This window comes from Schistocerca americana, chromosome 2 (genome assembly GCF_021461395.2).
Source record: "Schistocerca americana isolate TAMUIC-IGC-003095 chromosome 2, iqSchAmer2.1, whole genome shotgun sequence".
Taxonomy (NCBI): Eukaryota; Metazoa; Arthropoda; class Insecta; order Orthoptera; family Acrididae; genus Schistocerca; species Schistocerca americana.
This window is the reverse complement of record NC_060120.1, coordinates 195,677,269-195,701,834: the sequence shown is the minus strand read 5'-3', so window position 1 is coordinate 195,701,834 and position 24,566 is coordinate 195,677,269. Positions and strand designations below refer to the sequence as shown.

The following is a 24,566-nucleotide window of genomic DNA, read 5'->3' as shown; positions in this document are numbered from 1 at the left end:
AACATTTGTGTCTGTGTTGCCTAAATGCAGAATAGTGCTTTGACATAAAGCGAAGTATTCATTTCACTAATTGATGTTTTTTGTGTTATGAAAAGTGGAATTTTATCTATAAATGGAAATGCCGTGTGGCTAGGACCTCCCGTCGGGTAGACCGTTCGCCTGGTACAAGTCTTTCGAGTTGATGCCACTTCGGCAACTTACGTGTCAGTGGGGATGAAATGATGATGATAAGGACAACACAACACTCAGCCCCTGAGCGGAGAAAACCTCCAACCCAGCTGGGAATTGAACCTGGGCCATTAGGTATGACATTCTGTCGCACTGACCACTCAGCTACCAGGGGCAGACATTTTATCTATAATATTATATTTGGTTACTGTGGGGTGTAGTGCTCTAGAATCATTTTTAGTACATTAAGCAGTGCAAGTGTTCATTTGTTGTTTAATGAAGTAATGACGTAAAAGTGAGGTGATGATATAATGAAGTATAATGGACTATGTGAAGAACAGATAATGAGGAAGTATTAATGAAAATTATTATATGTAGTAGTCTCCTGACTTTGCTGTAGCTTAATTTTTTCCAAATGCAGTCCTCTAGTTAACAAGGTTGGTAAAGAAAGAATTTCATGGAAGTAACAGGCTTGAGTAAATTATATAAAATTAACTGTGTACAGACAAATACAGACTGAGTGAGGTGGCACAGTGGTTAGCACATTGGACTCACATTCAGGAGGATGACGGTTCAAACCCATGTCTGGCCATCCTGATTTAGGTTTTCTGTGATTTTCCTAAATCACTTCAGGCATATGCTGAGATGGTTCCTTTGAAAGGGCATGGCTGACTTCATTCTCCATCCTTTCCTTATCCGTTGGGATCAATAGCCTTGCTGTTTGGTCCCCTCCCCCAAATCAACCAATCGACCAACAAATACAGTTTTTGTTCTGTTGAAACATCTATATTGACTGCAGTAACGTCTAGTTTTGCGTATGGCACTTCCAAGAAAGCATGAACTGAAAAAATTAATACATCAATAAATTATTGAATATACATGGTAGCATACCTAGTTTTTCATGCAGTGCAAATTTGATGTTTATAGTTTTGATGCCGATGATCTTGCAATAAGTGAAAAGTATCATGAATATTCTGACAGAATTTAACATTAGTAAGATAGTAATTTTGGGAAATACTACATAATACTTTGAACATTTTACTGACATTTGACTTTGATTCAGTAAAGTTAATACGTGCGTTGAGCAAATGTACAAGATAGTATGAAACAATTTCTATCCCCTTCAGTGGAGTGGACATGTAGTGTATTGTAATGTATAAAGTGGATGGGAAGATTCTCCATTTCTTATGAAGAGATGCTCTGTGGAGACAGTACCACTTTACACCAACAGATGGTGCTGGATGTATGAACTTCATGTTAGTCTAAATTACTTAATGAATCATAGTGAACATATCACTACAGCCATTTGTCAGCTGGTGGTAACTTTTGTTGTGGTGGTGCACTTCTAAGCAGATCATTCTCACAAATTTAACATTCCTGTAATATGTAAGTTGATGAAAATTTGTCATTAAATATTTTTTTATGTTTTCTTATGTTCTCACCTAATGAAAGAACAAAAAGAAAATAATGTAATCTCCAAATTTTAATCAGGGACATAAAAAAGACAGTGTTGCAATGATTTTTTTTTTCAATTTAATGGATTCATACAGTATATTATTTTTTACCTTTGTTTATACATAGATCTGTGCTTATTTATCTTTCCATCTTTTTTAAGGCCATCTTTAAAAAACTGACATTAATCACATACAAGCTCATGCTGAGATACAAGGCTTCCATGCCAATGGGATGTCTAACACCAAAATTATTCAGACATTGGGTGTTGATTGAAAAATTGTTAGAGTTTGGGTTAATAGAGGTGACTGTAACATTAGTGACAGCAACAGGGTTGGAAAACCAACAAAACAAGCGACTGAAGATAATGGTGGCATTTGTAGCTGTGGAAAAACTGAACTGCACCATCAGTGGTGATTATTATTGGGAAAGTATTGTTCCTGTCAGTGGTCAAGCAGTCCAGAATGGTCTTTTCCCAAATCCACACAATACTGTTCTTATGCTAGAGGGAGTAACAGCTCACACAGCTAAATAAGCAGTAGTGTTTCTTAAGAGAATGTTTCCTATTGTGTGGGATGATTGGTCTGGAAACAGTCCAAACCTAAACTCTATAGAGCACCTATGGGTCAGACTACAGGATGCAGTCTTCAAAGAACCTCATCCACATAGCAGGGGCCAAATTATTTCATGTGTTCTGGAGAAATGGAACTCAGTCACTCTTGAGGAGACAGCAGTGCTTGCAGAGAGTTTTGGCAGATGAATTGAATATTGTCTTCATAATCAGGAATGCCATAAAAAATACCGAAAAAGTAACAAACTGCCCAAAATATTCATTCAAATGTAAAAATGTGTTTTTACAAAAAAAAGAAAAAGTAATAATAATAAAATAAAATCTGCATGATCAAAATATTCTAAAAACACTTGAGATTTCATTGGGAAATAAGGGCCAACATCTAAATGTAAATTATGTTCCCAGTAAACAAATAATTCCAGTTTATATGTGAATGTAATGCACCACCGAGTCTTATGCACATTCCAGTTTTGGATACAGCATAAAGGCACTATGCATATTAGATTCATCTAAATAAAGCAATTTATTTCATTTATCATTAGGTTTTTATATGCTACTTAATGCTGTGGTTATGTGCACTTACATTTTAATTTATTCCTTAGTTGCATAAGTTTTGGTTGTATTATTTTGTTATACTTAACCCCATCCTGAGATCTAACTCAGGGTATGCATGTCCCTAGCTGACAAGCTCCAGTTCTGGCATGATGTCTGGACTTGCTGTTTAATTTCCTTATACTATATTTGTACAGGCACTATGAGCCACTTGCAAGCATTTATGAGCTCTTTTTGCATTAATGCCTTTTTTATTGTATTACGTACAGTTCTTGTATTTTTAGGACTACAGTAATATGTTGCATACACCTATCTACTTTTGATGCTTACTAATAATGCAATAATTGTATGTACCATATTTTTATCTTTAAATTTTAAACTTTTCTTTCTCGAATATTAATATTCATCTCTAATTTGTATTTATTTGTGGTACATTTTTCTGCACAGTCTTCTGAAGAAGGGCACTAGATGCCTGAAACTAGTAAAGGAATAATTTTTTTTTTTTTTTTTTTTTTTTTTTTTTTTTTTTTTTTTTTTTTTTTTTCCCACTGGTTGCTGATTCATGGAGCTGTGTTCTATCTTTGCAGTTAAATGAAAGGCAGCTTGTTTTTTTTTTCATACATATTTTGCTTCTTTTATTGATGAAACACCCTCCCTGGTGATTTCCAATGTTGTCAGTCCATGTATGTTGTTCTGGAGATGTGTTTACTCGGTTCCCATACTCTAGATGGATGATGTTGTGTTGTGTTGCATTATTTTTCTATATTTTTGTCCACCTCTACCTCCACCATTCCTTCTCATATATTTCCCATAGCCCAAAAAATGTGCATCGTAGTGAGTCACTATTTCTTGTTCTTGTTTTTCTGATGAGTAGAATGTGCTACTCCATGTCACTGATTGCAGGTATCTAAAGTTCTGCTCGGATTTTGGATGTCTGAATGATTTGAATCACCCAGTGATCTTCTTTCATAGTTCACTGCACATGCCAAGTCCAATTTCTTTTGCATGTCAAATACAATAAACTGCCTAGCAATTAATGATACAGAAAGTCTGACATCTCTCTATTGATTGCTTCAACTTCTCCTTGTGATGAAACTAGAGTTGTTACACTTTTTGATTTTTCCATCCTGCATCTTTTCACCACTTTTTAGCATATTTTTCTTGATGAATAAAGACATCATCTTCTATTCTTTTGATTTCAAGTCCAAGACACGTTGTTGGTTCTTCATCAGCTGTAGTCTCAAATTGTTGTTCAGTTTGTGCAGAAGATTTTTCAAGTGACAGATGCCTTCTCTAAACAGAATCCCACCATCAACTTGTACAGCAAGATACATTTTTTTCTGATGCATGATGTCTCCACACCATGCCTGAAGAGTTAACACTGGTATGTCACTCCAAAAATTTAGAAGACAGACCATGATCTATCACTGAAAATGATGATGCATTGCCATTTGTCAGCAGTCTGTGTTTCATGGGGTATGGGCACCACTTAAAATGCAGCTGTCTGTGCTGTAAAGGAATAGCCCATGCATGGGATGGTGATCTGGTAACCTGGCTTTAGCTAGTCTCTGATCAAAGGTGTGGCACATCATGGAGTACTGCAGTGAGTGCATTACATGGACTTAAATAATAGGCACAGAGGTTATGGCAGCATGAATTACTTTGTGCACCATGCACTGATCCTCCATTAATGTGTTCAAATTTGATCAACCAAAACCTTGATGTCACATGGGGTTTCGTTCAAGTTTTCCCATTCAGCCCAACATCGTGCCACTGTCACATCCGGACACCACACATACACCAGCTGGCGATATGCAGAGCTACAATGATGCCCTTTCAAACTCTGTCAAATGTGAGTAATGTTGTCACACAAGCACAGATTTCTCCATGGTCCCTCACAATGTTCACCAACTGTTTGCCATAGAGCACACCCATTACATACTTTGTAACGTCTGATAACATGTCCATGTTATGACAACAGTAATACCATCTGGTAAGCATTCTGAAGACCGCGAACTGTTGCAACTCTCATAATACACACATATTTGATGATATCTATGTGTATGAAATTAGGACTTTATTGGACCATTCCTTCCAGGTGCTAAACTTCTCTCTCTCTCTCTCTCTCTCTCTCTCTCTGTCTCTGTCTCTCTCTCTCTCTCTCTCTGTATGTGTGTGTGTGTGTGTGTGCGTGTGTGTGTGTGTGGGTGTGTTGTTTCTGTTAGGTTCTATACACCTACGGCAGGTAACCATTATTTGAAATTAGTAATTATTAGTAGTATTTAATATAGACTGCAGATAAATTCACATGAACTTACCCATTTTTAACAAAATTTGCCCACATTTTTGTCAATTTTTTGACTGTTTGATATTCAGGATCAGTCTTCAAAAAATTTGGAAACATTGCTGAGATGAAGAATAAATAAATCAGGTCATCCTGGTGCAAAACACCTGTGAAAATGAATAAAAATTAATATAACTAGCTCTAAATAACACATGAACATTATGTAAGCTGAGAATATAATTAAACAATTAAGATGTCAAGATATTACACATAAATTTATGCAAATAATAACTATATCTTGAAAATGGTTGTCTCCATTGACATGGAAATTTAGTAACATTCCCTTGTAGACCATGTCTCTGCTCACCAAAACCATATCTGACACAGACGTCAGACCATTGCACTTCTCAACTGTAGGTTCAATTTTCCTCATAGTAGCTCTTTCTTACTATTAAATTTCTGCTTGGTCATTGCAGACATCTGTCATCATGCATCTATGCTTGCAACCTCTTTCTTTTAATTTTAACATCCTTTTTAAAACTTCTCTTTATATGAATTGCCATGTACTGAAAGAAAGTAAAGTTAGAAACAATGAGTGCAGACTTACCAAGAGGTGTCAAGGTTCCTGGTTTGTATGCCCAGCTGTACCTGCCTTGGTAAGTGAACTGGTAATAATAAACAGGCTCAGTGTTCTGCTGAGATACTAGCTTGGCTACACGCTCCACTGGGAATATTACAGCAATGTCGGAATAGACCTATAAAGAGAAGCTGAAAGTACATGAAATTCAAAGAACACACTAATTTTAATACAATCAAATGAAGATTAATCTTTTGTAATTGCAGCTCCTGTAGCACAAAGACTGGAAAAAGATAAATTAGTAGTACTGTTACCAATCATAAGACTTGTTTATAGTAATTTAAAATATTCATAGAAACATACACCTGATTTTATGTGTTAATAGACTACAGACGGTTCAAGAACCATCTTCTCACACAAGTGAAATAGCACTTGGTGCCCCCCCCCCCCCAACCCCCCCTCCCATTACTTGCCTTTCCTTGGGATATTCACAAGAAATTTAAAAATAAGTTTAAGCCTACTGATCATGCAAATGAGTTGTTTTTTTCCTTTAAAAATAAGTACTACACAGAGTTCCTCTCTGACTGAAGTAAATTCTGGGATACTGTTCCGTTGCAAAATATTAAAATAAGAAACAGTTAACCTTCATTTAAGATAATTGATGAAATCTTTAAAAGCTTTTAATGGAAGCAAGAAGAACTAAATCTGTTGTATTGTTCTCACTTAAATAAAAATATGCTCTCTATTGAACTGAGTGAGAAGAATGAAAATATAATATCTCTCTTATTTTTTTAATTGTAATAACAGAACTTTTTAATTACATAATTTACAAATTACTTCGCTTTCGATTGGAAGAAGTGGGACAGAAATACAAAAAATATCGTCTAATTTAAACATACATGTTAATCATAATTCACTATTTAACTGCAGAAGTTGTATGCTACATGTAAACAAAACGTGAATGCCATTGCACTTGGGTACCTCTGGCATCCCTCTTTTATAGAGCCTCAAGCAGCTTGCTTATGTTGCTTGGACTGTAAACTGGCCCTGAATATAGCATTTTTGTCGCAATAATTAAATTCTGTTAATATGAGAAGAAACTGAGAATAATGTCTGTGATAAGGGTCAAATTAATTCAATATCAGGCCTTTTCTTTTCATTGATTCTTTAATCATGTTCTGTACATCTCATCACAAAAGTGAAATCGTGAGAAAAGGGAGTGAATGAGGAAATTTTTCAAGAAAATGAAGCCACTGTTAGAAACTGTTGAAACACTATTTGTTACTAGTTAAGTTAAATTAAATATTGCAAATTTTTAAAATACTGCTTTCCCTTAGTTGTGACACTGCTGCCATTTTTCTCCAGTGGAACCTTAATGTATACATACCCAGTCTGCTGCATCATTTACAATGTGGCATTCATAGAGTACAATTATTATAATGTAATGAAACCATTCACTAGGCAGAAATGAGCAAAAAGAATACTTCACAAAGTAGACAACTGCACATCAATGAAAAATATTCAGCTAAATAATAGTGTAACAACTACAATGCAAGAAGGATGTATAAGTTTCATGCAGACTTAGCTTGAAACTTCCTGCAGATTAGAAGTGTGCATCAGTCCAGGACTCGAATTTGGGACCTTTGCATTTTGTGGACAAGTGCTTTACCATACCCAAACATGACTCCTGACCTGCCCTCTCAGCTTTACTTCACAGAAGTTCTTCTATATAAGCTGTAGGACTAGCATTACTGGAAGAAAGGATATTTCAGAGATATGACATAGCCAGCACCTGGGGAATTGTGCCCAGACTGAATTTTCATTCTGCTGCTGTGTGTGCACTGACATGAAACTCCCTGGTAGATTAAAACTGTATGCCAGATCAGGACTCGAATCTTGGACCTAAGCCTTTTGTGGGAAAGTGCTTTACCAACTTATCCACAAAAGGGAAATGTCCAAGTTTCAAGTCATGGTCTGCCAGGAGATTTCATTTCAGTGCACACTTTGCTGCTGGGTGAAAGTTCATTCTGGTTGACTTAACTTCCTCTCCTAGGGTTCAGAGTAAGGATCTGCATTTTGAAGCAAAATTCTGCAATAAGTTCCCATTAGTCATAAACCACGAAATGGGAATCCCTAAAAATGAATAAGAAGTTTACATAATATTTCATAATATCTATTCCTCCTGCAAATTATCTGCTAAATTTAAGGATTGAAGTCTCTTTTTACTCATATGGCACATATGAGGGAGTGTCTGTTGTTGTAAATTTAGGTAATTGTCACTGTTAAGCAAATTTCAACATGGTCTTGTTGCAGCAATAGATAAGCAGCAGCTATTTAATGACAGGAATATCTTACCTTTGTAAGTACAAACAGAGGACAACCATATTGTGAGAATTTACATCTACATCTATACTCTGCAAGCCACTTGATGGTGCTTGGTGGAGCACCTTTGTGTATCACTGCTGTTTCTCCCCTTCTCCTGTTTTCATCATGAATAGTTCATGGGGTTACAGTTGTTGATAAGCCTCTGTAATCTCAAATCTTTCTGATTTTACTTCCATAGTCTTGTTGCAAGAAACATGTAGAAAGAAGCAATACATAATTTGACTCTTCCAGGAACACATGCTCTCAGGATTTTACACCATGATGCAGACTGGCTCTCTTATGCATCTGCCACTGGAGTTGACTGAGCACATTTCCATGATGCTTTCAGGGCTACTAGATGGATGTGGCTGCTTCCAGTGGTTGTTCTGCAGTTGTATACTCATGCAATAATGGGTACTTCTGTCTATTTTGCAGAATACATTACATTTCTGTATGTTAAGGGTTAATGCCGGTCCCCAGATCAACTGTCAGTCGTCTGCAGGTCTTCTTGCATTTTGCTACAATAAAGCGTTGTGACTTTGTATGCAACAGCATCACCTGTGAAAAGCCTCATGGGACTTCCAACATTATCCACTAGGTCATTTACATATGTATGTTGCTATAACACTCGCTTGGGGATACACCCAACACTACTTTTATGTAGAGGATTTTTCTCCATGCAAATGACATGCTATGTTTTGTTTGCTACAAACTCTTCACTCCAGTCACACAGATGGTCCAATATTCTGTACATTCATATTCACCATATAGCGGAGATGCTGACTCACAGATAGGCACAACAAAAAGACTGTCACAGAATAAGCTTCAGGCCAACAAGGCATTCGTCATGTGTGTGTGTGTGTGTGTGTGTGTGTGTGTGTGTGTGTGTGTGTGTGTGTGTGTGAGAGAGAGAGAGAGAGAGAGAGAGAGAGATCTGTTTTTGACAAAGGCCTTGCTGTCCGAAAGCTTATTCTGTGACAGTCTTTTGGTTGTGCCTATTTGTGATCAGCATCTCTGCTATATGGTGAGTAGCATCTTTCCTTTCATAATATTGTTGCATTCCATCTCGGATTTTCCATTGTATGATACATCCATATTCTGTTCATTAGGTAGCAATGTAGAACCATATTGAATGCCTTAAAGAAGTCAAGGAACACGGCATCAATCTGGGAGCCAGTATCTACTACTTTCCGGGTCTCAAAGATGAAAAGAGAGCAAGTTAGGTTTCACATGATCCTTGTTTTTGGAACCCGTGATCCCCATAGAGCAGATTATCAGTCTCCAGATATTTCATAATATGAAAGCACAAATTATGTTCGAAAATAGTTCACAGATCGACATCAGAGGTATAGGCCTATAGTTATGTGCATCTGTTCTATGACCCTTGCTGAAAACTGATATGACGTAGTATTTCTCCAGTCATTAGGAATGCTTCCCTCCTCCAGAGACCTATGGTACACTGTTGCTAGAAGAGGAGCTATTTCTTTCGCACACTCTACATACAGTTGCAGTGGTATCCCATCAGGCCCAGTGACCTTTCCTCTGTTGGGTGATTTCTGTTAATCTTCTATCCCACGGTCACTTACTTTGATATTTGTCATTTTGATGTTCATCTGATGATTTAAAGGAGGAACTACACTGTACTATTCCTCAGTGACACAATTTTGAAAAAAGACATTTAGAACTCCTCTATCCTATGTTTTTATGCTATAATGACTATGGAGTATCTGAACAGATGGCTTTGAGTCATTTACTGATTAATCATAAAACCAAAACTTATTAGGATTTTTGTTAGATTTTTACTTTTGAATTTATTGACTGCATCCCTCATGGCTCTCTTTATTATAGGTTTGGCTTTGTTCAATTTTTGTTTGTCGGTGAGGCTTTGGCTATGTTTAAATTTGCACTGCAGCACTCTTTGCTTTTGTAGTAGCTTTCTAACACTACTTTCCAACCACGGTGGGTCTCTCCCATCCCTACCAAGTTTGCTCAAAACATGCCTGTCTAAGGTATTTTGTACAATATTTCTGAAAACCGTCCATCTGTGCTCAACTTTTTCAGTGATAGAGATGAAATTTTCATGTTGACCACTCAAGTAATCTCAAATTTGTTTCTTGTCCCTCTTTCTAAGCATAAATATCTTACTATCTTTCTTTATTTCTTATTTACAGCCATATTCACTGATGCTGTAATGGCTCAAGATCACCAATTCCCTGTTCTATACTAAGTCAAGAAGTTCAGGCTAGTTGGTGACCACAAGAGCTTATATGTTGTTTCCAAGAGTGGATTTTCTGATAACATGCTCAAGGTAATTTTCAGATAAGCCATTTATAACAATTTTACATGATTCATACTTCCTGCCTTAATAACTTGCAACTCTCAGTCCATGGTTCGTAAGTTGAAATCGCCACCTAATACTATAACATGATCAGCAAATTTTTGCAAAATTTTCTCCAGGATTCCCTTCAAATGTTCTGCCACTACTGATTCTGTGGCAGGGGGTCTATAAAAGCATCTGATGACAATGTCTGATCAATTTTTAGCACTTATATTCAGCCAAATTTCTTCGCATTCACATTCTGTACTAACCTCATTAGATATTATCATATTTTTTTGCAGCTATAAACATGCCTCCTCCACTAGCATTCAACATATCTTTGTAATATACATTTCAGCTGAAATTTAGAATTTCATTGCTACTAACATCTGATTTCAGCCAGGTTTCTGTCACTAGCACTATGTAGATATTGTTATTAAGAAACAGAAATACACTTTCAAACATCATTTATGGTGTACAACAGTGATCTAGGCTGTTTATAGTAGAACTAACTTGATAATGTCAAGCATATATAACACTTGGTCTGGCTCCAGCTGCCAGAGACTGTGGTCATGTGTGTGTGAGCTGCATTTGCGTGAGTGTGTGCATGTATGAAAGTTTCTGTTTTTGACAAAGGCCTTGTTGGCCGAAAGCTAACTTTCCAACAGTCTTTTTGTTGTACCTTTCTGTGACTCAGCATCTCTGCTACATGGTGAGTAGCAACCATCCTTTTCATTATATTATTACATTCCATCCCAGATTTTCCACTGTTTTATATATAACACTGTTATGAGCAATGATTTGCACATGTTGCATGTAATTGCTGATGGCAGAGTCTACTCCACATGTGAAAAGAGAATCCTTGGAAAGCAAGCAGAGCAGACAAAGGCCTTCTTTCTCAGTCTGGCTCTATTTTCCCAAGGGACTCCATCACCTGCCTACTTTTGCATCTCCCAATGACAAGAAATCCTACCTTGTACACTTGTTTGGACCTTTCAGGAAAGTCAACCCAAGTTCCAACAGACATGTCCTGTGCTGGCTCAGAGATATTTTCAGGAGAGGGCAATACCTCAAAACTGTTTTTCAGATGTAGGAGGACAGTTGTGTGGCCACATTCATGATCCCATCACCATCAGATAAGAGTCGACCAACTACTACAAGCAAATAGGTGGACTCTATGATATCAGGGATCCTATGTGACATTGTAGGCTTCAAAGGTGCCAAATCATTTGTCTCACATGCCTCAGTGACATCACAGCCCAGGGTAGCAGCCAGAAGCCTGTCAACCTTGGCCAGCTTCCACAGTTTATGGACAATAGCAAATTTCCCTGCTCCTGTAAAGAGCAGGTGCAGTGCCCATTGATCTTTAATCAATTTTTTTTTACACCACAAGTAACATTAACACTAACCTAAGAAGTGACTGAGTGCAATCTAAATTCTGCTGGTACCCTACTTCCAGTTTAACTACACTCCAAAGTCAGCTCACACAATGTAAATTGAAATTTGTGCAAAAATTTGGACAAAGTTAGTATACAGTAGTCAACACAGTATGATAATGGATACTTCTCGCAGAAGGACATGAGAACAAAAACTAAGCTTAATTCTATATACAAACAGAAAACAAAAACTGATTTTGCTGCTGGCATGTATGCTGGGCTCCAGAGCTGTGGATACATTTGTGATAAAGCAGGTTACCCCCAAACATTCTAATTTGACTAGACTCCTAAATGATGTTTTAAGTCCAGAAAAATTTTGCTAATTTTCTTTTCAAGATTCTGATGTTAAAGTTCCTACAATGAGCACATTAAGCACTTGTCATGCAAATTATTAAAATCATAGAAACAAATTCCCCCCCCCCCCCCCCCCCCCCCCACACACACACACAAAAAAATTTATTTCAGATCATTCAATTCTTTGTTCTGGCTGCAATGTGCTAATTAATTTCTTCACAAATGATGGCAATCAAGAGTTAGTACAACAACAAAATTTCACATATCAGGAAAGTGTTATGAGCTAATAGATATATTTGTAAGGAAAGACCACTTTCTGATTAAAGAGCTAGTTTTTCTCTTTTCAGTGATGTATTTGCATTAGCCCAAAATTAATTCATTTAAAAAATAATGATAATTACAAATTTCACTTGATTCAAACTTTCAGCGCCAATTATGCCTAACCACTATGAATTTTCAGGAGCTGTTGACATACATTTGAGTGCCTGATATTTCTAAATTTGTTGACGCCCACATTAATGAGCAGGAGTCAAAATTAAAAATTACTGAATTTTCAATAACTGATGTTAAACACAAAAGATAGATCCCATAGGCATAAAGCTGGGATTCCCAATCCACAGGCATAAATTATTACAGTAATTTTAACAGATAAATAATATACAATCAGAATATAATGATTGACTTGATAGCCAATAAAGGACAAACTTTTAGATCTGTAAAATTTATAAACTTAAAGTTGACTCTTGCACCATTTCCGTCATTCTGCACTTAGCCTTCATTTATTATAGCTTCATTCCAGCTAGTCTGCAGTTTAGCCCAGCCTCGGGACCCGTTTGCATTGCCTCTCAATTCATTTAAATCAGGCTGAGAGAACACATTTTATAGTTATGAGCAGTAGACATCAAAATGTGTGTGTTTTTCTTCAGTTGAATGATATTTGTGAGTTCAGTAACAGTTAAGTGACTTTTTTACTTAAATGAATGTGAAGCAACTAATAATCACTTCATCCATACTGCATGCACTTTACTTTCTGAAGAGATACAAACTATTAGGCTCCACATATGTCCACACTAACTACCTGTTTGTAAGCATTATCAGAGACTTTTAAGGGACCTAGTCACCACTGGTAGGTTCAAAGGACATGACTAAAGATTGGTGAACTTCCAATTTTGAGCTTGAAAAAGAAGCTTCTGGCTACTCATTTTAAGGATAAGTATTACAAAAGCAATTTCAGGTGGTGATCCAGAAAAACTGTGCAGCTACTGAAGACTTATAATACAACAGGTAGGTTTAGTTATGAGACACATTGACTATGCGAGAGATGTATTCATTGGTCATGAGATTCAGATTGAATCAGGCAACAGTAGCACTTATGGTGGCACAAAGTTACACAAATTTTAAAGTTGCAAAAAAGAATCATTCGCAATATGTGCTCTGCATGTCGACCATTATTTAAAGACCTAAAAATATTAACTGTCCCCTCTTTATGCATCTTTGAGGTGGTTCTTTTCCTATGCAGCAGAACTGATCTATTAAAAAAATAATAATAATAATTTTGAACACTCATACGACACAAGACATAAAAAAAACTTTATGCTTACCTCTCACTGCTGAAAACTGCGTGCTCAGACTCCTCAGTATATAGCCATGAAAATTGACAATACAATAAAAGGGTGTGACATAATGAATATGAAGATAAATATTTTAAAAAACAAGTTGCATGATTTTCTAATTGAACAATTACTCTGTGGAAGATCTCATGAAATGGAATAAAAAATTTATGATAGTCACAGTAGATGTAAATATTGTAAGTTTGACAAATTTCAAGTAAGTACATTCTCCACAAAGTATTATTGTAAGTGTGACAAAATTTTAAATGAGCAAATTGTAACCTTGACATGTCTCCTGTACATCAGACATTTGTACTGAAGTTGTGTACATTATGAGATGAAGAAAACACATTTCACAATAAAACGAGCTCACTCAATGCAAAATTTTAGAATATGTTAGGTTACACTAGTCAATGTGGTAACATACACAGATGCAGCTCATTTTTATACAGAAGCGCATGAGAACAAAAAATACACTAAACCTAATGTGCAAACAGGAACTGCTGCTGGCATGTGTGCTGGGCTCTGTGGCTTTGGATGGACTGAGATTACAAGCACTGCTTACTGCAATGCAGGTTATAATAAGTTTATATCAGCTGATTTTCTTCTGTTACTCATTTTACATCTTGGAGGAGCAATACATCACAATGTAACCTATGAAACACTATGAACGAATGAATCAGTGTTTGCTACTCGAATGGCTCAGCTACTCCATGACTTGAACTGAAGATTGGAACTTCAGCCATCACAGTTTGTTATTATTCCTTATTTTTGTCTTGCATTTCAGGTATGCATTTTAGAGATGACTCTGACAGACATAAGCATTCACTTACTTCTTTTTCAATTTTCTAAAATGTGTCTCCTGTTTTCTTTTCATTTAAGAAACTGTTGACAGAGGACATCAGATCCAACTCTAGTAATGCTAGCTGAAAAGCCTTATGATGGTATTGTTGTTCTGGACTTCATTTTTCACTTTCCTCATTAATTTTTTAAAATAAAATATTCTACAACAAGAGGCATTTTCCTTCCCGATAAACAGTTCGCTACAAATGGACAAATTATTGATTTAACTTTGCAAATGAGTGTAAACTATTGACAGATTTATAACTGCCCAATTTATTCATAAAATTAATTGACCTGTATTACTGAACATCTTAAAAATAAAATGTGGAAAACACATTTCACCACAAACTTTATTCAGTGTCATTTAAAGAAGAAAAATTTACTTACTTGTCCAAGACTAATCATGGAATCATTTGTTATTGGTTTATCATGAAAATAAAATTTCCGGATCTCTCTACTAATTTCTCGTGAACGTGGAGTATTACGTTCATAGAAAAAGGCTATTGGGAATACAATCTCATAATTTTTTGACATATTTTCTGCCAAATTATCATGAATGACATCTGAAAAATAAAAGAAATTAATTACAACTGATTGTTTGATATATTATATGTAAGTGTCAGATCTTATTTATTATCTTACAATACTGTTCCCCACTCTCCTTTAATCTCCATAAACCATCATTTGTTATCATAGTACTGTTTTTACATACATACATTTGTTCAAAACCATTAACATTGGAAAATAATGCCAAATAGTCAAATAAAAAGTTAGGAGTTTCTTGCAAAAGCTCATATGCTTGATGCACAAAATAGTCAGATACTTGAACAAAACTGCTTATGTGGAAATGCAGTGCTATAGGTTTTATGCACTGTTGCTACCACTATAGCCATAGTACTTGAGACATAGTCTGACAGACTTCAATATGCTATAGTAACATCACTCTACAAAACTGGAGCTAAGCAAACCACCTCTAATTTCAGACCTATGCCACTCCTCTCAGTCTGATCAAAAGTGTTTAAAAAATGGTCTATGAAAGAAAACTGATTCTTTTAACTGAGCAGAACTTGCTAAGCAAGTCTGAATTTGAATTTTGTAAAGGGTTCACTATGCAGAAAGCAATGCAATACCTCACAAATGAAGTGAGCAGCACAAGAAAATTTATCTTGTTGATAAGTTTGTGACCTTGGCAGAGCCTTTGATTGTGTAGATCATAAAATATACCTTAGCGTACTAAAGCAGTACGGCATTATGGCATTCCTATCCAGTGGATGAAAGCTCACATTCACAACAGAAAACAGAGGTGTCAGGTAATTAACTGTTTCAGTTGCAAATAGTTTTATTGGTTCAAAATCATTACAGATTTGGGACAATTAGAAGCCCATCATCAGGTACAAAAGTCTGCAAAAGGGAAAGTGAAAAAGCTATAATAAGAGACTATGGAAGACAATGCTTTTTAGGTATAATAATAGTGGGATCCACTCTCCAATTATAAATATGAGATTGATACGGTTGGGTTAGTCAAAATGAAAACAGGGATGTCACATCAGATAGCCACAAAATAACCTAAGAAAAGTGAGTGTTTAAAGGAAGAAAAATGGAGAGAAATACAAAGGAAACATCACTGAATGATTTTAGATAAAGTACATCAAGAGGTGCATGGTCTTCATACACTGCCCGCAGCCTAGTTTTCGTAGAGTGTGTCTGCATGAGCAAAGAAGGAGGGGGGGGGGGGGGGGGGGGAGTAGCAGGAGAAGGCAGAACATGATCTGCATGGGAAAGGAGTGATGTGGGCAGAAGACAGAAGGAAAAAGGCAAGGTGAAGTAGTGGGAACAGATTAGTGGAGGGTTAGGCCAGGAGGACTGCAAGAATGTTTGAGAAGCAATGCTCACCTGCATAGTTCAGAGAAACTTGTGCTGGAAGGGGTACATATTGTGACAGTTTATTGTTAACACAATACACAAATTAAGTTTCTATGAATTCTTTGTCTTATACCTTGAGTCATTCCACATCCCTGAAGGTCTTCTTCTTCATAAAACATGTTGAATGAATGGGTGAATGAATTTTTGGAAATTTATGCCATCACAGGTGACACTGAGTGTATGAAGATAGAGGGTTCTATTGAAACACTTACAGCCCTAGTGACTGAGATATCCAAGCAAACTGCAGTACTCTATACCAGATGCTCCAGCTGAGTGCCACAGAAAGAACCTTTGTTTTTATTTCGTAAAGTAGAGAAAGCAGCAGCTTTTTATAAGTGGAGGGAGGCCTGTTAGCTTTGCTACACTAAATTTAAAGTGAAGAAGTAAGAATTGCTTACTGAAATTTAATGGCAGTCAATTATTGGCACAACTTTTAACAGCAGCTTCACTTTGTTAATGAACATCTTGACTGACTTTAAATCTCTGGAGATTCTCCTTTGTAAAGGGACCCTCACAGTGTGATGGATAAACAAGAGAATAACTGGCATTATTTCTACTTCTAGGTCACTGTCCAGTACACTGAAGAATTAAGTGACATAAAGCATTTTTCTGGCAGGATGTATATTCCCTTCATTGTAGTTTTGGTTCCTCCTTACAGCACTATTATTGAAAATCACTTAAAAAATTATAAAAAAAAGGTTAGTTTTGGTGTGTCGAAACCAAACAGTCTCAGTGACATTTGTATATCTTACACAATTAATTGACACAGTAAAGTAATTATGTTGAGTGGCACATGTGGAAGTTGAAATTTGCAGAAATGCTGGAACAAAATTATGAATCTATGGCTGCGCCCTCCACAAATTTGAAAACTGGCAAGGACTGTTCATCAGTATTGTAAAAGGTGAGTGTCACACCATCTACACGTATATCTATGTCTATACTCTGCATATCATCGTGAAGCACGTGGATGAGGATATGTCCCACTGTACCAGTTACTAGGGTTTCTTCTCATTCCATTCACTTATGGAGTGCGGAAATAATTATTATTTGAATGCCTCTGTGCATGCCGTAATGATTCTAACCTTATCCTCACTATATGAGCAATACGAAGGGGGTTATATGATATTCTTAGAGTCATCAGTTAATGCCGGTTCTTGAAAATTTATTAGTAGGCTTTCTTTGGATAGTTTACATCTATCTTCAAATGTCTGCTAGTTCAGTTTCTCAGTATCTCTGTGACACTCTCACATGGACCAAACAAATTTGTGATCATTTTCACTGCCCTTCTGTGTATATGGTCAATATCCCCTGTTAGTCTTATTTGGTACGGGTCCCACGCACTTGAGCAATATTCTAGAACTGGTCACATGAGTGCTTTGTACGCAATATCATATGTAGACTGATTGCACTTCCCCAGAATTCTACCAATAAACTGAAGTCTACCACCTGCTTTACAAATGACTGAGCTTATCAAATAATTCCATTTCATATCCCTATAAAGTGTTACACACAGGTATTTGTATGAGTTGGCCAATTCCAACAATGACTCATGAAGTTATAGTCACACGATACTACATTTTTTTCGTTTCGTGAAGTGCATAATTTTATGTTTTTGAACATTTGAAGCAAGTTGCACCATTCTGAAATCTTATCAAGATCTGAATGAATATTTATGCAGGTTCTTTTAGACAGAACTTCATCATCTGCAAAAAGCCCGAGGCTAATATTAATATTGTCTGCAAGATCATTAATATACAACATGAACAGCAAGGGTCCCAACACACTTCTCTGGGGCACACCCAAAGTTACTTCCACATCTGAAGAAGACTCTCCAGCCAAGACAACATGCTGCATCCTCCCTACCAAAAAGTCCTCAATTAAGTCACAAATTTCACTTTGTACCCATATGATCATACTGTTGTAAATAAGTGTAGGTGTGGTATTGAGTCAAATGCTTTTTGGAAATCAATAAATACTGCATGTAACTGACTGCCTTGATCCAGAGCTTTCATTATGTCATTTGAGAAAAAATCCAAGTTGAGTTTCACAAGACTGATGTTTTCAGAATCCATACTGGTTAGCATGGAGGAGGTCATTTCCTTTGAGATACCTCATTGTACAGAATACATTCTAAGATTCTACAGCAAATTGTTGTCAAGGATATTGTATGGTAGTTTTGTGGATCACTTCTACTACACTTCTTGTAGAAAGGTGTGATCTGTGTTTTTTCCAAGAAATGGGCATGATTATTTATTTGAGGGATCTATGATGGATTATAGCTCAGCTGCAAATTCATTACAGAATCTGACAGGGACTCAACTGAGCCCTGGAGCTTTGTTCAATTTGAATGATTTCAGCTGTTTCTCAACACTACTGACACTAAAACTTATTTCATTCATCTTTTCAATGGTATGGGGATTAAATTAGGGAAATAGACATTTGAAAAGGGAGTCAAGCGTTTCAGCTTTTGCTTTGCTACACTTTATTTCAGTTCCTGCCTCATTTGTTAGGGACTGGACACTAACTTTTGTGCCACTAGAATTTACATATGACCAGAATTTCTCTGGGTTTTGTGAAAGTTGAGTTGACAATATTCTGCTACAGTAGTAACAGAAGGTTTCACACATTGCTCTCTTGACAGCCAAATGTGTTTCACTGAGAATTTCTCTATCTATATGCCTATCCATTGTTTTATACTTATATTGCAGTAATCTCTGTTCCTGTAGAAGTTTCTTTACAGGGGCTTTAAACCATGAAGGTTCCCTCTCTTTAAAAACTATTCTACTGGGAAGATATATCCAGTGGATGGTCAATTATTCTCTTAAACTCAAGCCATAGTTCCTCTACAAGCTCCTTCCCTGTGCTGAAAGTTTCAGTTTCCTCACTGACATATGGCAATGTTGCTAATGTGGTCTTCAGTCCAGAGACTGGTTTGATGCAGCTCTCTATTCTACTCTATCCTGTGCAAGCCTCTTCATCTCTGAGTAGCTATTGCAACCTACATCCTTCTGAATCTGCTTAGTGTCTTGGTCTCCCTCTGTGGTTTTTACCCTCCACACTTCCCTCCAGTACTAAATTGGTGTTCCCTTGACACCTCAGTAGATGTCTCACCAACTGATCCTTTCTTCTAGTCAAGTTGTGCCACAAATTCCTCCCCTCCCCAATTCTATTCAGTACCTCCTCAATAGGGATCTATCAATCTAATCTTCAGCATTCTTCTGTAGCACCACATCTTCTTATCTAAACTATTTATTGTCCATGTTTCACTTCCATACATAGCTACACTCCATACAAATATTCTCAGAAAGGACTGAAATTTAAATCTATACTCAATGTTAAGTAATTTCTCTTCTTCAGAAACACTTTCCTTGCCATAACCAGTCTACATTTTATATCCTCTCTACTTTGACTGTCACCAGTTATTTTGCTTCCCAGGTAGCAAAACTCATCTACTACTTTAAGTGTCTCATTTACTAGTCTAATTCCCTCAGAATCACCTGATTTAATTAGACTACATTCCATTATCCCCATTTTACTCAAGATACTGTCCATTCTGCTCAACTGCTCTTCGAAGTCCTTTGCTGTCTCTGACAGAATTACAATGTCAGCAGCAAACCTCAAAATTTTCATTTCTGCTCCATGGATTTTAATTTCTACTCTAAATTTTTCTTTTGTTTCTTTTCCTGCTTGCTTAATATATAGATTCAATAACATTGGGGCTAGGCTACAACCCTGTGTCACTCCCTTCTCAACTGCTGCTACCTTTTCATGTCCCTCAACTCTTATAGCCATCACTTGGTTTCTGTACAAATTGTAAATGGCCTTTCACTCCCCGTATTTTACCCCTGCCACCTCCAAAATTTGAAAGAGAGTGTTCCAGTAAAGATTGTCAAAAGCTTTCTCTAAGTCTACAAATGCTAGAAATGTAGGTTTGCCTTTCCTTAATTTATCTTCTAAGATAAGTCATAGTGTGAGTATTGCCTCACATGTTCCAACATTTCTATGGGATCCGAACTGATCTTGCATGAGGTTGGCTTCTACCAATTTTTCCATTTATCTGTAAAGAATTCGTATTAGTATTTTGCAACTGTGAATTATTAGACTGATAGTTCAGTGATTTTCACACCTGTTGACACCTGCTTTCTTTGGGATTGGAATTATTATATTCGTCTTGAAGTCTGAGGGTATTTTGCCTGTCTCATACATCTTGCTCACTAAATGGAAAAGTTTTGTCATGGCTGGCTCACCCAAGGCTATCAGTTGTTCTAATGGAATATTGTCTAATTCTGGGCCTTGTTTCAGCTTAGGTCTTTCAGTGCTCTGTCAAATTCTTCATGCAGTACATATCTCCTGTTTCATCTACATCCTCTTTCATTTCCATAATATTGCCCTCAAGCACATTGCCCTTTTATAGCCCTCTATATACTCCTTCCACCTTTTTGCTTTCTCTTCTTTGCTTAGGACTGGTTTTCATCTGAGCTCTTGATATTCATACAGGTGGTTCTCTTTTCTCCAAAGATCTCTTTGAATTTCCCATAGGCAGTATGTCTTTCCCCTACTGATACATGCTTCTACATCCTTTCATTTGTCCTCTAGCCATCCCTGCTGAGCCATTTTGCACTTCTTGTCGATTTCATTTTTGAGACGTTTCTATTCCTTTTCACCTGCTTCATTTACTGCATTTTATATTTTCTCTTTTCATCAATTAAATTCAATATCTCTTCTGTTACCCAAGAGTTGCTACTGGCCCTTGTCTTTTTACCTGCTTGATCCTCTGCTGCCTTCACTATTTCATTTCTCAAAGCTACCCATTCTTTTTCTATTGTATTTCTTTCTCCCATTCTTGTCAATCATTCCCTAATGCCCTCACTGAAACTCTGTAAAACCTCTGGTTTAGTCAGTTTATCCAGGTCGCATCTTCTTAAATTCCTACCTTTTTGCACTTTCTTGAGTTTTAATCTACAATTGAAGGGCTTATTTCAATAGTGGTACAAGTCCATTTTTGTTCATATACTTGAGTATTTTTGGTATCTCAACTGCAGATTTTGCAGCGCTCAATTTACTTTAGGGCTCTGTATCTCAGAATGAACAAAAATGGACTTGTACCACTATTGAAATAAGCCCTTCAATTCATAGCCAATAAATTATGGTCAGAGTACACATCTGCTCCTGGAAATGTCTTACAATTTAAAACCTGGTTCCTAAATCTCTGTCTTACCATTATGTAATCTATCTGAAACCTTTCTGTGTCTCCAGGCCTCTTCCACATATCAATGTTCTTTCATGATTCTTAAACCAAGTGTTAGCTATGATTAAATTGTGCTCTTTGCAAAATTCTACCAGGCAGCTTCCTCTTTCATTCCTTACCCCAATGTCCATATTCAGCTACTACTTTTCCTTCTCTTCCTTTTCCTACTATCAAATTCCAGTCCCCCACAGTGCATCATACATTTCTTCAGTCTCTATGGCACTACTGAATCTTTATCTAGTTTACTGATCATATGACTTTCTGCTTGTTTTAATCATCCCTTGTACTCTGGTAATAATTGTTTTAGAGCAGGCATTTAGTAATGTTTCACAGGATGTCTTATCAAGTCCAAGACTAACAAAATTGTAATTTTCCCAATTGATTGTTGGATGATTAAAGTGTTTGCCAGTAATTACAATATGACTATGGAACTTCCGTACAAGTGAACTGAGGTTTTCTCTAAAGTTTTCAATTGCATCAGGAGATGAATCTGATGGGCGATAGAAGGATCCAATTATCATTTTGTGTCCACTCCTAGTGCTGAGTCTTGCCCAAAGTCTCACACACAGCTTCAATTTCTATCTCGGTGGATCTGAGTTTCTTGTTTTCTGCAACAAATATACCACCTACATTTCCTGTTTGCCTACCCTTTTGATATAGACCCAGTTTTCCCCAAAAATCTCACTGCTATCAATTTCAAGTTTCTACCAGCCTTCTGTACCTAGTATTATATGAGCTTCACTGCTTTTCAGGAGCACTTCAAACTCTGGCACTTTGTTGTAAATGCTTCAGCAGTTAATCATTAGGATTTTAATACTCTCGTCTGTGGGAGTCATTTATTTTGATCTCACATTGATACTTCTGTGTTTCTTACAGCTATCATCATCTGTATTGGATGGAGAGTTGCCTAATCTAAAAAGCTCTTGTGTGCATCCCACACACAACAGCTACCTGCGAAGCAGCCTCTGATGTGCAGTGCATATCTGACCCAATTAGGGGACCCTACAGTTCTCAACCCTATGGTAAAAATCCAGGAAGTCACAGTCTAGCTTGACACAAGAACCTTCAAAGTCTCTGGTTCAGTCCTTCCACTCTACTCAGAACCAAAGGCCCATGATCAGTTCTGTGCACAATAGTGCAAATTGTGAGCTTCATTGAAGCAACATGCACCAGGCTGGTCATCTCATCCTTCTCTGGCTGTCACTGAAATGACCCAAGTATGAACTCAGAGCCCAGATGACCAACATCATTTGTTTCAGCATGCACTACAGTCTGCAATTGGTTGCGCCCTGTTCCTTCAATGGCTGCTGGAATAGCCTCTTCAACATGTTGAATGAGGCCCCCAGGCATACACTCTGAGTACAGATGATGTCCTTTCCTGTCTCTTGGTGCCATTTCCCTAAGGGAAATCTTCTACAGAAATGAAATCTGACATTGTCAAATAGGAGTTGATGATCTATTTTGAAAGTTACTTTCTCATTTATAATTGTCTTGATAGTATCTAATTCATTTGTGACAGTGTACTGGTTTCAGCTGTTACCAGTCATAATCATAACTGAAACTCCACAAAACACCAAACAGCAAAACTGCTGTTAAATATGAAAAGTTACAAAAATATTAAAAAGTGCAAGGTAAAGAAAAAAAATAAAAATTTACCCAGGATCTACATATTTAAGTAACATTCAAATAGTCATCTATGCCCATTGTGGTCACTTGAAATTGACAGTTGTGTCTGCTCACACATTTTACTTACACAAATGAAACAGTTTTGTTTGTTGAGCATGCTTGACTTACATGTGCAGGAAGTACAAATTAAAAAATAATAATTACATTTAAAAAACTTTACCATAACCATTAAGTTTTACATTAATCACAATTTAGAGTATTAAAGAAACTTAAACAAATTGGGTACTATTCATCCAATAAAATGAAATAAATATGTTTTTTCTCTACTATAATTATGAGTACACAAAATTATCAAAAGCAAGGAAACCAAGGATACATAAAAATGTAATTCTTAAAGACAGAGAATTTTGTCAGAAAGAGACAGTAAAATGAAAACGAACAGTTGGAGTTGTGTGAAGACACCTTGTAGATGGGCCATGAGGGATGGCTCTGCCACGTCCTGCATGCTTACAGAATTTGGAGGCAACTACAAAAAATTAAAAAGATTCAGAAGCTGAGCAGTTTTAAAAGTGAACTCAAAAGAATGTTAATTAGTAATAGCTTTTACAGTGTTAGTGAATACATGAATTCTTCAGAAAGATAGCATGCCTTCACCTATCTTATAGGTCACTCATATACAAACTTGTGTTGTGGGGTAGACTCTTTTATGTACACACAAAAATTAATTAATTTGTCAATATAGAGTGTTATAATCATTGTTTCTTGTTGCTCTCCATTATACACCGAATATATGTAACTTATTTGTGTCCTATATTGTTACAAATTTATATCATGTAAGCTATAATTGTTTTTGCCCATGTATTTAATTCAGATTGTTCACTGATATTTTTTAAAATAATATGTTGTTATTCATATTTTTTCTGTATGTAACATATGACAAATCCCATATCATTGTACATGATAAAACGGGTGTTCAATAAATCAAATCAAAATCAAATCAAACTGCAACGTCATCTCTGGTGCATGGTCAGAAGCTGACTAATGCAGAAACTATAATACATATGCAGTCATTTCATCCACAATGCTACAAAAAAGTTTTCTTTTACTCTATGATACAACACTTAATAAGATATACCTTACAACTAGAGAAAATAAAGAAAAAGCTTTAGCTCTTACAACAGATGGTGGTTGCTGACAGCCATAAGAGCACAGAAGTCCAAACTTTTCATGCTTTCATTCTTTGTTTTCTATAGGTTCCATCAAGAAGAAGAACCTTCAGGGATGTGGAATGTGTTAAGGTA

At 36.5% G+C, this 24,566-nt stretch overlaps 1 protein-coding gene across 1 annotated transcript in view; it reads right to left on the bottom strand.

The window, feature by feature from the left end:
• Positions 1-24,566, bottom strand: part of LOC124595191 (esterase E4-like) — a 150,736-nt gene that overhangs the window by 20,878 nt on the left and 105,292 nt on the right. Inside the window, exons 7-9 of the mRNA XM_047133813.1 lie at positions 14,856-15,031; positions 5,635-5,782; positions 5,062-5,194 (exon numbers count right to left, since the gene is read on the bottom strand). Of these exons, the coding sequence (XP_046989769.1) occupies positions 5,062-5,194; positions 5,635-5,782; positions 14,856-15,031 (457 nt within the window). The remainder of the gene's footprint in view (positions 1-5,061; positions 5,195-5,634; positions 5,783-14,855; positions 15,032-24,566) is intronic.